The sequence below is a fragment of the Leguminivora glycinivorella genome, chromosome Z (genome assembly GCF_023078275.1).
Source record: "Leguminivora glycinivorella isolate SPB_JAAS2020 chromosome Z, LegGlyc_1.1, whole genome shotgun sequence".
NCBI lineage: Eukaryota > Metazoa > Arthropoda > Insecta > Lepidoptera > Tortricidae > Leguminivora > Leguminivora glycinivorella.
In genome coordinates, this window is record NC_062998.1 from 16,973,209 (window position 1) to 16,988,994 (window position 15,786).

At 38.5% G+C, this 15,786-nt stretch overlaps 1 protein-coding gene across 1 annotated transcript in view; it reads right to left on the bottom strand.

Annotated features, from left to right (window-relative positions):
- Positions 1 to 15,786, bottom strand: part of LOC125240824 (ATP-binding cassette sub-family C member 4-like) — a 48,441-nt gene that overhangs the window by 18,265 nt on the left and 14,390 nt on the right. Inside the window, exons 6-16 of the mRNA XM_048148950.1 lie at positions 14,020 to 14,242; positions 11,048 to 11,204; positions 9,053 to 9,255; positions 8,485 to 8,742; positions 6,935 to 7,094; positions 5,383 to 5,525; positions 4,584 to 4,736; positions 4,085 to 4,278; positions 3,516 to 3,710; positions 2,480 to 2,688; positions 1,862 to 2,001 (exon numbers count right to left, since the gene is read on the bottom strand). Of these exons, the coding sequence (XP_048004907.1) occupies positions 1,862 to 2,001; positions 2,480 to 2,688; positions 3,516 to 3,710; positions 4,085 to 4,278; positions 4,584 to 4,736; positions 5,383 to 5,525; positions 6,935 to 7,094; positions 8,485 to 8,742; positions 9,053 to 9,255; positions 11,048 to 11,204; positions 14,020 to 14,242 (2,035 nt within the window). The remainder of the gene's footprint in view (positions 1 to 1,861; positions 2,002 to 2,479; positions 2,689 to 3,515; positions 3,711 to 4,084; positions 4,279 to 4,583; positions 4,737 to 5,382; positions 5,526 to 6,934; positions 7,095 to 8,484; positions 8,743 to 9,052; positions 9,256 to 11,047; positions 11,205 to 14,019; positions 14,243 to 15,786) is intronic.

The following is a 15,786-nucleotide window of genomic DNA, read 5'->3' on the forward strand; positions in this document are numbered from 1 at the left end:
GGAGATCCCTTGACTTCTCCAGAATCCCATCATCAGAACTGGGTTTTGGGCTAACCTGTCCTATTTTTTTAATTTATTGATGAGATAATTGCCACGATTTAATTGTAAATGCCATAACTGTTACAATTAAATACATAAAAAAACATTATTTTGTTATAAAATCGATATTTTTGTATGAAAAGGAGCAACGATTTTTTCAGAAACGATTAACACGTCCCTACATTACACGGAAATGATATACGATTTGCCCTAGTCGCTAAGAGCAAGAAGAAGTATTGCATAGATTTCATCGAGGGAACCGGCCCCTTCCCCTTCTCTTTGTGGGGAGTAGTCACGTACGATTTCATGACTATTGGGCTAAATCGGATCAGTTCGACCCAAGGAACAATTTTGCCAAGCAGCATCGCCACAGGCAAAAGTGAAAAGTCGCTGGCCTTACTTATTCTACTGGTCACCAAACACAAATATGGCAAAGGGAAAATGAGCATAGTTTGAAAATTATAAGTTCTAGCTATATACTTCCAAAGACAATATTGTAGGGAATTTTATAGAGAATATACTTCTCTTAGACGTTATTATTGTAGCTTTTACGGTTTTCATGTAAATATAAAAAAACTGAAAACAGGGATACAAAAGTGGGGGGAAAGAGGGGAAACATTGACACCTCGGCGTGTTTCTACTTCTATTTTTAGGGTTCCGTACCAAAAAGGTACAACAGGAACCCTTATGGTGCGACTCTGTCCGTCTGTCTGTCCGTCTGTCACATTCCTAAATATCTCGAGAACTACTAATGCTATCAACTTGAAATTTGGAATAGTTGTGAACATTGTACACCTCTACAAATAGAAAGTATAATTTTTTTAAATATATTAATTTTAATTGTAGAAAATGGCCAAAATGAAAGGGGGGCAAGCTGTAAATTTCAAGTTACTAGGTCAAGTGGGGTATCGTTGGAAAGAGCTCAAATTGAACGTAAATGAACTATTTTTTATAATTTTTTTGTTGTGGAAAAAAAAAGAATTTTGAAAAGGAAAATGTAAAAAAAAATACCGTTCCCCCCCCCCCCCTTATCTCCGAAGTTTACTAACGAAAAATTATGAAAATTTTAGTAAACATTGGTTTTATGCTATATATTACAGGAAAAATATAATCGTGTTTGTATTTTGAATACTTTTTTTTTAATTCACAAAAAACTTTTCAGATTTTTACTTTTAATTTACCCACCCTTGCGGATGTATATCGTACTTAAAATTAATACGAGATGTTACGTAAACCATCTTCTGTCCAATAAAGTAAAAACTGTTTAAATCGGTTAACATTATAAAGAATTATCCCTGAAAAACCAGGTCGCGCAAATTAGTTAGCAAATTGACCGGGAGATGGCGCTATACACTATAATACTCATTAGTGCCTATACTTTTGTCTTCTAGTCAAGTCATTAAAGTTATATGAAAATATGAGATTATTTTTACTAGGTAGTTTGAAAGAAAGTTTGTACGGAACCCTCGGTGGGCGAGTCCGACTCGCACTTGGCCGGTTTTTTTCTTATAACCCTATAAGCTACATACATGCCAAATTTCATGCTTTCTGCCAGACGGGACTATAGATCTGGTTAAGAGCTCGTACTAATCGTCTTTACTATGTCATACAGGTCATGTAGAAACAAGTGGGAACAAAACTAGTGCAACTATGTGTGATGTTTGCGAACGAATAGTGGTACGAGTAAACGGCCATAAGAATGCACATCGGTTTTTCGTCTTCTTAGAGCGTTGTCTCTTTCTTGCTTATGTGACGTAAATTGTCTCTTTCAAAAGACCGATGGGCATTCTTTATGGCCGTTTACTGTACGTATCTAACATACCCGTGTAGATATAGATGCAGTTGTACCGGCTGAGCGGCCCCTCCCCAAACTGGACGTCTTCGATCATCCGCTCGAGAGTGGTGTTGGTGGCCGCTAGTTGTAGGCCCGGGATCCCTCCTTCCATTTCTTCCATTTTAACCCTGAACACACACAAAGTCATTAAAATAGATAGACTATAGCGATAAACGTCCGTAAGAAAACTAGTTAGCAAAAATAGTTTGAACGAATCAAAGTTTGAGTGACGCCTACATCAGCATTACCGTTTAACCTGCCACGGGACGCCTTATTGGACGCTGATCTTATTGGCTAATGTGACACGCATAGATATTTTTATTCATTCATTTGTTTCATTCATACTAGCTCTTATGAATTTGCCTATAGGATGTCTTTAGACTAGATTTTGTATTTATTTAATTTAACAGTTTCGCATTTAAGAACCCGCCTGGTGGGCACTCGTGAACTTTGCTCAGATGCCGGAGATGATGCCGCTGGGCGGGTTCTCCTCATACAAGCGGGTGGTTATAAATTACGGCCGGTTACTGAGGTAGTGTGTACTGAGGTGAGGCCGGTCTGCTAGTGAAGGTGTTAAAAGTTGGCCCCCAGTCGGCCAGTAGTTACCAGTAGCTGGTCCACCAGTCGGAGCCGGAGCCGAAGAGCTGCGCGAGCACGGCCACGGCCACCATGAGCGTGACGACGAGCGCGTTCCCGCTCGCGCCCAAGTACGCCGCGTACACCTTAGCCGACACCGCGCCCGCCGACCGCATCTCCGCCTCCTCGCGCCCGCCCTCTGGCGGCGCCGTCGCGGTCAAGTTATCCACAGAGCTCACCTGAAACAATAACAAATGTTCACAGCGACTGAGACTGAGAAATTTCGTCACGCTATACATACAATATTCACCCCCGGGCATCTGAAGCTAATGAACCTATCCAGCCTATTTATTGCTTACTAGCTTTTGCCCGCATACTAAAGTCAATATCTGGGCGACCGAGCTTCACTCGGTTCTATTTTAATATATCACGTCTTTAGATAAAAAAAACTCTTATAAATACAAAAACAAAAAAAAAAGACAAAAAACTAAAATGTAATTTCTGGCCGGGATTCGAAACCCTGACACCTACGATCTATCTGCGTACATTAGACCGACCTCGTACGACTGAGCTAAGCGGAATCGATGCGCGCGCGGCGAAATTCACGACCATATTTTATGTTTACTACCGCGAAAGAAAAACTCATGAAAACTCGAAAATTCGCGTTTTCCGGGATCTAAGGCTACGCTAGATCGATTTTTCACCCCCGAAAACCCCCACATAACAAATTTCAGCGAAATCGTTAGAGCGGTTTCCGAGATCGTCGGTATATATAAATAAATAAATAAATAAACAAATAAATAAATAATACACAAGAATTGCTATATACAAGAATTGCTCGTTTAAAAGTATAAGATATATGTTTAGGAATACCCTGCGATGTTTCGAATAAAATAGTCAAACCAATCGTTCTTCTTTTATATATTTAGAAGATAAATGTAACTAACTGTCAAAAATTGCAGAACTTTACAATCTTCCGCGGACACATACACGAAGTGACCACTATAAAATGATTTATATTTCTAATAGATACATATAAACTTATATACAAGACATATAAACTTACAGAGTGTATGCTCATCTGCCGCTTGCGGAAGCTGCCGTGCGGCGATTCCTCCATGTCGATGGCGGACTGGGAATCGGCCACGGGCCGCTCCTCTTCCTCGCCGCGCGCGAGCAACGTCGCGAAGTCGAGCCCCGAAGCGCTCAGCGTTTCAAAGCTACCCGCCGCGGCGATGGCGCCATTCTTTAGGATTATAATCTGAAAATAATTGTGTAAGTTTCATAGCTGGTAAAGAAGAAGACGTGTTATGAAGAGTACACAACTTGGATGAACGTGTATTTTTGGGGCACATTGAGTAATTTAACCCTTTTACCACCGACAACCCAATAATCAAGGCACACGGTGGCATGCCGCGCACAAAGTGGCGCGTCAAAACGTAATGTGCGTCTAGATATGGCTTTTAGCGAATAAGTCGGAATCCTCAATTTCGTGAACGCAATAGACGAAATTCACAACGACAAAACCAAGTGGAGCCGGCTTTGTTCCTCAATATACCTCGCTGGCAAATATAAATCATCGAAATGTGATCAGAGGTAATAAGGTTATTCGATAGTAAATAATTCCGTGATTACCTGATCGACGTCTCTGAGGAACATCAGTTGGTGCGTGACGAGCACTCGCGTGGAGTGTCGCAGATAGCCGACGAGGCAGGACTCGAACAGGTGGCGGCCCACGTGCGCGTCCACGGCCGACAGCGGGTCGTCCATCAGGTAGATGTCGGCGCGCTTGTATACGGCGCGCGCCAGGGAGATACGCGCGCGCTGACCTGTAACAAACCGTAGATATAAATTCATCTGTTGCATATTTAATTTTGAATTAGGAATTATTTAGATTGTAGAGAATTAAGACCGACATACGTTGTGCCTTAACGGCGTAATCGCCACGTGTGGAAGCAGCAGTTGAGCGCGCAACCATCGCATCACGGTATTGTGATTAGTACGATGTTCTTGTCGCCTCGTGACGGCAGCGGTTAAGCCACATTTCTGTATTATACCGCGGCCGGTCCATCGGCCGCCTGAGCAGAATTTTATCACGCTGTATGCACCAGTATTATGTAATGTAAAGACCGACCTCCACTGAGACTGACGCCTCGTTCGCCCACGACGGTCTTGTCTCCGTGCGGTAGCAGTGAGAAGTCGCGATCGAGCGCGCAGCGCCGTACCACTGTGTTATACCGCGGCCGGTCCATTGGCTGCCCGAACAGGATATTCTGTCTTACGCTGCCTAACAAGAAAAAATTAATTAAGTACATTAATTCTGAACCTTCTCTGCATATTTTACCTCCATTTTTACAATGTTTGTCTACATCCAGTTCCTCTAAATCGACAATCGCACACAAAGTTCTACTCTTATTCGTATGTGAACGACTCAAACTTTAATGTTAATACATTTTTATTGATGATTATTCTTTTGTTATTATGCCAAACATTTTATATTTTAATAAAAATTCCCTTACTATATCAGCCTTACATGAACTGTAGTGATGACTAAAGTAGTTCTTGCTTGTATTTTTTCGTTAGCATTCCATGAGTTACTACTGCAGCCATCATGTTGTTTAGCTCGCATTAACGGGCATTTTCAGAATTTGGGTCCCCCCAATTAGCGTAAGTTCTTAACAAAAATGAACTCGCTGTCAGTTTTGTGACGACAATTAAGCATAAAATCTGTTTTTCATTCATTCTGAATGTAGATTATCGCTCAAAGCTTATGTAATCAACACAAAAACAATATTTCTATTCAAATTTCATTCTTAATTTTATTATCGTCACAAAACTGACAGTGAGTTAATTTTTGTTAACAACTTACGCTAATTGGGGGTCCCAAATTCTGAAAATGCCCTAATATCAGAAGAATGTAAAACAGTAGTTACCTGCAAAGAGCCAGGGTTCCTGGCCCGCGTAGGAGACTGAGCCGCCGACGTGCACGGAGCCCGACACGAGCGGCAGCTCGCGCAGCAGCACCTGCAGCAGCGACGACTTGCCCGCGCCCACCGGCCCGATCACCGCCACCAGTCTGCAACAAGCGCACACTTAACAATAGGCTACTTGCCTCCTAGTCAAATCAGCTTCTTTTTAAGAACTGTCAAAACGAATTAGAACGACTTGCTAAATATGGAATTAATATGAAATCGAATTGATAATGATTTGTGTTGTATGGTGTTCACGGTCAATTCAGTTACTTTATATATTTCTACCTGACTTATTAAATAGACAATGGATTTAAAAATAACTTCTGTCCATGTTTATCTTACAATAGGCTAGTTTCCTATACTTAAAATAAAATATTTTATGCAGTGCACGAAATAAAGTACCACATAATTAGAAGAAATATATGGACAGTAATTATGTTAAAGCATAATTTCTATTTAATAAGTCAAAGAGAAAGGTATAAAGTAAACGAATTGACCGTGACGTCACTCCTCAGTATTTCATAGTAATTCCATATTAGCAAATCGTTTTGACAGTTCTAAAAAAGAAGCTGATTTGACTAGTAGGAAACTAGCCTATTATCTGATGCTTTATTTCGTGCATGGTATAAAATATTTTATTTTAAGAACAGTCAAGTTCCCTATACAGGGTACAGTCAACCAATTCGAACCCTAGGCCACTCTACAACCATGTCAAAATGACAAGCAGTAAGAGATTTCTTACAATCTGATCTATAACGTCACTATGACCAAAGACATGTAACTCCGTATAGGCGGATGAAGTCTAAAAAAAAACGTACCTCAAAGCCCTAGAAAAAAAGGTACGGTGACCTAGATGGCGTTACACCTTTGGGAAACGCTCGGCTAGATGGCGCTAATATTAATATTTGACATTTTAACACATATCAAGCTAACAATATGGGCCAAATTGTCAAAAATGAGGTTCAAAAGTTTTAAGCTTGTGTCGAGAGATGGCAGTCCATGCACTGTGATTACACATTTTACTTTGACAGTAACTCGATCGATCGTCGATACAACTCGATTCCCAACGGGTTCCCTGAAATTCTCTAGTATCTGTAATTGTCTATACAAAACAGATTCCAAAAACCCCTCCGGCTTTACCAACGAAAATGTTCACGCCCCGCCACTGATAGGTACTGTAAATATTCTCACGCTTTGTGGATTAGTAGTTCATATTCTGAGGTGACTGTTTGTGTTTACCAACAGTCATGAGTCGGACCATAGGATTGATTGTAACAGTGATATTTTAGTCACAAAATTGTGAGCGAATTTACCTCAACCTTTTTAGTATTTTATGTAAGGTAAGGCAGGGGTCTTTACCTTTTTGTCTTTCAGGAGTCCATTTTGCCATTCGGACCCCGAAGCGACATGCGAATCCACATTCAATTTGACCACAGACTTTCTCCGAAATAAACAAAAATGCAAGTGGTAGAGACCATCGCGGTTTCTCACCGTTCAACTCCACGCCACTTACTTGCCGGGCTTGATAGTTAAACTGAGGTCAGTGAGCGTGTTCTCGTGGTGCGCGGCGACCCACTTGGCCGTGGCGTGCTGCAGGCGCACGCCGGCGCCCTGGGACTGTTCCAGCTCTGTGTCCTCTTCCTCGCCAGACTCCAACGGAGCCGCCGACCGCCCTGTCCAAACAGACAAACATAATCCAGACTAAGAATCCTAACTAGTATTCAATACTTAGGTATAGATATAGTTAGGTAATATACTGAACTACCCATCGGCACACAAACCTCTTCAAGGTTTTGCCAACGATGGGTCTTGTGTAAAAAAGTGTTTTTTTTTTTTTATTATTCAATAAATAAATAAAAAATCAGCATCATTTGGTTGCATTATTTCACTTAGGACCACTTGCACCAGCCACTTAACTCAGGGTTAGTGGGCTGTAATCTGTCAAATTCCATATAAAATGGTGGGTTAAACCTCCATATTCGTTGGTGCAAGTGGCCCTTAAGAATCTTAGCCTAATGGACATTTTCGCGACAACAATCACCAAAAATATTTTTTTCTAAGGTAGGTAAATTTCATGTTTTTCCTACTCAGAATAATAATTTCGATCCAGGATAAAAAACAAGAGACAAAAAAATGGTCCCAAAATTTTCTACTATTTTGCATACTTTCCACTTTGTAACCGCTTTACAAAGTGTTTGAAAATTAAAATTTTAACCGCATAGTGGACCGATTTTCATGAAACATGGCTAAGAAAGTCAGTTTGACAAAAAAAACTAAATTTAAATCGGTTCATCCGTTCGGGAGCTACGATGCCACAGACAGACACACACACAGACAGACAAACAGACAGACAGACAGACAGACAGACAGACAGACAGACAGACAGACAGACAGACGGACAGACAGACAGACTGACAGACACGTCAAACTTATAACACCCCTTCTTTTTTGCGTCGGGGGTTAAAAAATAGTAACGAAGTGGAAAAATTAAATTTGGGACGTTTTTTTTACCTAATAGGATCGAAAGGGCTCGTGATTTTGAGTGAGAAAAACATTAAATTTACCTATTTTTGAAAAAAAAAAAGTTTTAAATCTTTTTTCGCGAAAATGCCGTAATACAGCCTGTAACAAAGTCAATAGCCGGGTCCGCACGTCCCTAGGCAATGTGCTCACGCGACGAACGTGCTATGTAGATGTGACTCAGCAGAGTTAGTGCGTGCGTTTTGTTCGGCTAAGCATTCTGCCCCGACCGAGGCACGTCTGCATTGGACGTTCGTCGCGTGAGCACATTGCCTCGGGACGTGCCTCGCTCTGTGTAGACCCTAGCTGGGTAATATCAATAAATTGAGAATAATGAGAATTTATTTATTAGAAGCCTTGTCTATCAAAGTCGTCACGTTTAACATTTCAATATTATTCCCAGCGCATCATCTGACACATCGCAAAACGAAGGATCCGTTATCTTATCTAGGCGTATTTAAATTGTTAGAGCAACGTTTATTTAACTAAACCCACGCAGTGACACGTACTATTAATAAATATTGATAGAACTTATTTGCTCACCATTGCCTTTGGCTTCATCTATCTTCTTCGTTTCTTTGACAGTGCTCGACTCTTGAGAAGGCGTGTCTCGTGGCTTATCTAATGAAGATTTGGTTGGGGTAGTGGCTGTTTCCTTTGGCTCATCTAGTAGTTTGATTTTTGATTTCGTTGAAGTTTGTATTTCGCTCAAAGTAGGGACTGGTTTGCTCGTATCCTCATAGAGCATAAAGTTTTGGAGTCTTTTAATTGACACTGATGCTTCTGCTACTTGAGCGATCCCTGTAACATATAAAATTAGCAGTCAATTTATATTAAGACACCCATTCGTATCTTTTTCATGACAATTTTGTATGTTTGTAAAAGAGTTAAAGATATTTAGAAATGTCATGGTAGCACCAGGGGCCCATTTCTCAAAACTGAAAGTTACAAGTTACAAGCGGAAATCTCTTTCCAACCTGTCATATTAGACATTGACTACCACTAGTAAATTGTAACTTGTAGCTTCGAGAAATGGGCACCTGCTGTCATGCTGTGGGATGAGGTGAAACAGATAAACAGTTCTCGTAACGAATATTGTTAGTAAACCAACCTTGTGGAAAGAAGACGGTCATGGTCTGGCGCAGGATGTTGTAGAAGCTGCTGACGACGAACACCTGCTTGGCGGAGATGACGTTGTTCTCCAGCACGAACGCCAGGATCGAGCAGAACAGGCAGATGCGCGTCGTGAACATCGTGAACGAGGTCAGCACGCCGCGGATGTATGAGGTGGCGCGGATCTGTTTTATCTCCTGCCTGCGTCGAACGACAAATATTTAAATGACAAACAGTTTGCTCAGTTAACATTTGTTAATGTGGCTATGATATCTTACTCAATACAAGAAAACAAATAAGTGCGCGGCTTACTTCAGAATACTTAGCTCACAAGCGTCTAATGTTTTCCTAAGTACCTATTATTTTAGTGTCGGTAGAGTGTATACATATTTGTACACTGAAACTACAACATCAAATCTTGGGTTACATTTTTTAAATAAGCTACTTGCCTCCTAGTCAAAGCAGCTTCTTTTTAAGAACTGTCAAAACGATTTTGAACGACTTGCTAATATGACGTCGAATTGAGTGACGTCACGGTCAACTGAGTTACCTACTTTATATATTTCTATCTGATTCATAAAATATTAATTGGAGTTAAAAGTAACTTCTGTCCCTGTTTTTCTTATAATTATCTTATGCTTTATTTCGTGCATGGTATAAAATATTTAATTTTAAGTACAGTCAAGTTGCCTATTGTATAATGTGTCTCGATTATTATGAGAAATTTCAAACAATACAAAACTGAAGGTTTTGTGATCTCCCCGCTTACAAGACCGCGCGCGTTAATAAACAAACCTTTCATACGTTTACAGAGATTACGAAATTAATTCCCGATTTGGAATTTTAGTTTGTTTCCGTATTAATCTCTGTGTCTGAAACAGAAGTAGGGTTTTCACAGCATCTGCTATGTGACGGAATAAATATTGCTTTTGTTAACTTATGCTGTATAAAATGGCCAAAACCAGGAAATCCGATGAAATGTTCAATACAAATGAATACCGTTCAATACTGATAGGTAAATACCCTCAGGAACAAATTCAATAACATTCTTGGAAGCATTTCATAAATTACCACGATATTCCTCCCATTGTCCGAAAACAAGTAGATAGTACGTATATAACAAAAGCCTTTGCTGCAGAAAGGCTTTTGTTAATAATAACACAAAGAAATGTACCTGTCTAAGAGCTTTTCATTTTACCTAGGTAACAAAATGCTACCTATTTGTTGCGAAAATTAAAACCTTGTAAATAAAAAAGAATTATGTAGCAATATCAAGTTGCATGGCTCGAAGATTGAAGGTGTAATATATATTGTACCAGCCAAAATACACGCTTATTTTTGTTTACATTAAAATTACATATGTACATATCGTTACAACCTCATGGGTACCTATAAAAATGGTGTCATGGCGTACTTTCTTTCGACATTGTGATCCATGATTACACCTAATCATTACGTACACAATAGGATAATTTCATAACCACGCAAATCGGTAGGAAAATGCAACCTATGATGTGACGGTGTGGTGAAATTCATGTTACGTTTAGAAATAAAAACGTAATAGAAAAGCCAACATTTTAATATATGTAAATGTTAAGGAGATTTCAATGAATATAATTCAGCCTAAATACGTCATACTGCAGGGCAGACCTCCACTGAAGCGCGAGAGGACTGACTATCTATCCCAATGCACCCGCAGGCCGCATTGGGCTAGCTAGAGTATGTGTTAGTATCAATACTCCACATCTTTGAAATTATTTTCTTCTATATTGTTTATCAAATATTCCGTACATAAGTTCCGATAAACTTAAATGATTTGAACCCACGCCCTTTTGAATGAAAGTGGCAGCGCTACGTCACTTAACAAACATCGAGGGAATTTATGGGGATTAAAACCGTAGACTTTCTATAAGAAAAAATAATATACATTATATATATAGGTATTGTCTTTCGTTAATATTCTCTACAATTTAGTGTGCTGTAATGTACGTACTTCCTGGCCTTAGCGACGAGGTCCGCGAACGGCTTCTCCCAGGTGTACATCTTGATGACCTGTATCCCGGACAGGATCTCGTTCATGAGCCGCACCCGCTCGTCCGTGCGCAGCGCAGTTTTCAGCCGCAGCACCGACGTCCTTTTGCCCAGCCATGCTACAATAAACGCCACTTGTTATATTATAACAAACACATTAAAATTATGAGACAAATCCATACCAGATATATACAACGAATAAGCATTGCAACGCACCGTCGTAAACCTTATCTAAATACATGAAAGTTAATACATATAAAACTATTCGTGCGCGTCAGACCTGAGCAGAGCTTGTCAGGTCAGTTAAGAGGATACGGTAGCGAAAATGCTAAAATGGAAAGGAGCCCCCTTTCAACTTGGGAATTTTAGTTAAATATACAAGTGTTATTAACTAGATTTATCGAAAAAAAATTGTCCATTAAGAACAACTCAGTCAAAAGATATTTGAAAAAAATCTTTAAAATCGAGGTTCCGCTCTCGACTCTTTCCTCCTTCAAAACTTAATCAATCTAAACAAAATTTGAGAATCTGAATAACAATGAAATAATCTATGTCGGACCGATTTGGGTTAATTGTTACCAATCTTGACTATCAGACCTTTTTTTGCGCCACAATGAAAAAGGCCGTTTTCGGAAATTTTTGATTGGCTCCAGAATCTTTAAAAAGCAGAATATCAAAAAATCAAAACGGTCCGACACAGATAAAAATAATAACAATCTGTGTTGAAAAAATCATTACTCTATCTAAACCACTTTCGCTACCAAGAACCCGACTGTCGGGCACACCGCTCGTAGAAGCGTAGCCGATTACATGGGTTTCCCCGTATGTAGCGAAAATGTCGTAGCGCAGCGTAGAGCCCGGTTTCGAAAGTGTTAAAAAACCAGGGAGGAAATAGTCGAGAGCGTTTGTATGGAAAATTGACCCCGACCGTATCGTCTTAAAGGGTTGAGACTTGCACTTGTCGTTTTGAAAAGTAGAAAAAAATGTAATCAAAAGATGAAATATGAGACAGTTCCTATAATTGCATTCAAACAAATAATACAAGTTCAAACTTATCTTGTTTATAAAAACAAAATATTACTATTGCGCCGAGTACATTTAAATTTAATGCGAATAAAAACAAACCTCAAAGACAGCTGATAGCGTGTTAAGGTTGGTAATATTTAATGTTATACTTGTTTTATTTTCTACAGTTCAATTGAGTCATCGAACTGTAGTACATATAGGATGTAAATATTGCTAAATAAGTGTTTGTATATACAATACAATCGAAAATGAATTAATAATGCTGTATAGGTATTTAAGTAAAGCCAGCCAGCCCGGCGGACACATACAAACACATGTGGAATAGTATATCCAGACATAATGTCGTTGCCGGGCCATAATGCCACCGAACTCTTATTATGCTAACATAATACCACTACGTTTACGAATGCAAGGCTGAAATGTCACACCATTCACCTATATAAACATGTTCAATTTAGGTTGATGCTTTGTCTACGTCGTAGGCTGTATGTATCGAATTTACAATTACTGTAGGTACGTATAGATTATGCTTTTCAATGTTGAATGTTCTAGCTTATGTATCTGCCAATCATATTAAGTACTTTTTTTTTATATTAAAGCTAAGTATATGATTTAAGTAAGTATTATCAAATGCGCTCTCGCGGAGTACTGAACAGTGATATTATTTTTTATTTTGAGACTGTGCTTTAGCATTACATAATTATTAGCATTATGTATTGCTACGTACTCCAATAAAAGAAAACGATAACAAAAGACCTGGAGTAGTAATGTTCACTGCCCTAGATATACAAGTATCTAAAACATCAGACAATGATGACCAAATTATGTTAAGATGTTGTCGATATTTGATCAGGCTTTAAAATAATTACATTACATGCAAATAATGCCTGTAGCGTCTCATTTATGCGAAAATAATATTTCCATAGATATGTAATTCGTTCTAAATAACAGAGACGGTTTGTTTTTGAAATTTATAAGAGTCGAAGACGTGCCGTCATTATATAATATTTCAACCATTTTCTATTTGAATAGATGTGACCTGTTGGAATTGTAAATTACAATTTCCAAATAAAATTAAGGACATCTATTATCGTCAGAATTAAATCTGATAGCAATTCTGAGCTCAGAGACTTTGAGGGCCTGATCTTAAAAAAGACAGTATTCTGGTATAGCCTCGTAACGCCCACCATACAACATTTTGGCTAGGAAATTTTGAGTCTAGTTGTACTTGAAATTGAGTTGAGTTTCACATGTTCGAAAAAATTTAGAAACAAAAGAAATGCTACTTTATTTGTTTATTTGAAAGTTGAAATTCCATTGTAACCAAATTAATGTGCCTCTGAATGCACATTGGGCGGCAAGAGAATAGAGGAAACTACGCAACACCCATTAAAAAAAAAACAAAGTAGTTTCTCCTTTATCATTAAGAAACAAGACAAACCAAAACCTGAAAATAAATAGCAGAACGTGCCCACCGCCATATGAAGGTGATCTAAATGTCACGTATTTCGCTATAAGATGCACACATTTTACGATAGACTGAGTAAAATATATTTGTTTTACTAATTATTACTAATTCGCATCTATATCTATAAGAACCATAATATAAAAAATGCATTAAAATTCATTTTACGGTCGCCATGTGCCGCATTACCTGATTCAAGCCGCAGCAGAAGTAGCAAAGAGGGTCAAATAATGAAATGAATCTGCACACGCTTTTGTTCTTTGGGATACAACATTTTGTGAATAAATTAGAAATATTTTTGCTGCTGACTATCATGCATCCATTGCCGCTGGTCATAATTTGGCCGTTTCTTAATCTGTTAAAGTTAATTCAACAAAGACATGTATGTACAATTTCGCAGAGTTCTACTGGCAAAAGTATCAAAAATTAAATAAGTGGGTTACCTTGCAGAGGTATGAAAGCCAACATGAATCCGACGCCGACGACCGCCGCCCAGCTGATCTCCTGCCACATGAGGTAGGTGATGATGACCGTGGCCAGCGGTCCTATCCACAGATAGTGCAAGAATATCACGGCCACGTCGAATCGGTTCACGTCGTTCGAGAGCAGATTCACCACTTGGCCGACCGTCGTTTCGCCAAGAGCCGTCTTTGACAGTCTGAGCGACTGAAAGAAAACACATGCATATACCCACAGTTGTCCGTAATCGTCAATTGCCATTAACCATTAATCAATTGCATTGGCCATTGATTTCGCAATTAATCAATTGCATTAATGGTAATTGCAATTAAATGTAATGGCCATTGAATTTTTGCGAAGCTTAATGCCATTGATTGTCAATGCAATTGTCTGATTAATGCCATTAAAGTTAATAAAAATTAATGATCATTGATTTCAATTGCAATTATGTTTAATGCAATTAATTTATTTTTTTCATGAACTAATAATTGATACTACCACTTTATTAAAAGTATTTAAAAATTATAAATCATATGAAAACAAACTTCAGTGAGTCAATAAGGCCCAGCAGAATGACCCGGCCTAAACCCTGGCAGTGCCTAGAGGAACTCAGGTTTGGTGCGACATAGACACACGTGTGTTGTACCGAACCCGTTCCCTTAGGTGCTGCCAGGGTTCAGCATCAGCTCTATCTTGGGCTCTATCTTGTTATCAGCTCACCCAAATACTCATCAAGGCGAGTTGGATGACGAAAACGGCTTGTTTTTATGTTGCACTAAACCTGAGTTCCACTAGGTACAACCACAACCAGGGTTCACGAAGAGCAGAATAGAAATCTCAAAATAAGTACCTACCTACTTAAAACTTTTATATGTTTCGTCTTTTTTAAATTACACAATTTATTTTTGTTAATTGTTAATTGTCAATGACACTTTCAATTTACATTAGCAATTAATTAATTTTTAATGGTTTGTGTAGCAATTAGCCATTAATCCTTTTAAATTGTTAATTTTTCGAAATGCATTAACGTTAATGGCAATTGGTGTTAATTGCAATTAACAATTAATTTTCCGTCAATTGTCAATGGTTAATGGCAATTAACGTTTTCAATGGTTAATTGCATTGACGTTCGGCCAACACTGCATATACCTAATTAAAATTGTAACAAACTTCAGATTCAGATATTGTCAAATAGATTGCAGCAAAACCGAGTAAAGATATTGTTAATTTTAGTGAGAACTTATGATGAGTAATATATACATATGTATATTATTCGGACGGATACTTTATTTTGTGATTTATTTTTGTTATTGTTTTTGGTAATGATTAAAGCGAAAGAAAGAAGACTAGCCTTGTTTAGACAGATTGATAGTTATGTATATCGTCACTACTTTGAAAAAAAACTTGTATCTTCTTCTGTCAATGAAAAGAGAAATGTAATAAGTATGTATGGAATGCATATAGACTTACTGCGTTTTAACTTTGAGGAGCAGTGTGAGATACGAGATTTTTTCAAAGTAGTGACGATATGTATATACATTTTGTTATGCTTCTGATAGCATATTTTCGGTAAACAGTATAAAATATCAAAATAAACATATTAAGACAACCTAAGTGATATTACAAAACTGCCGATCTCATCTTTCTAATGTATGACACATAGACAACAATGTCTTTGGTAAATAGGTAAGACACACGGCTGCTGACACCGTGACGTTGAGGAAAACTCGCACTAAATAACTTAAGTAAAT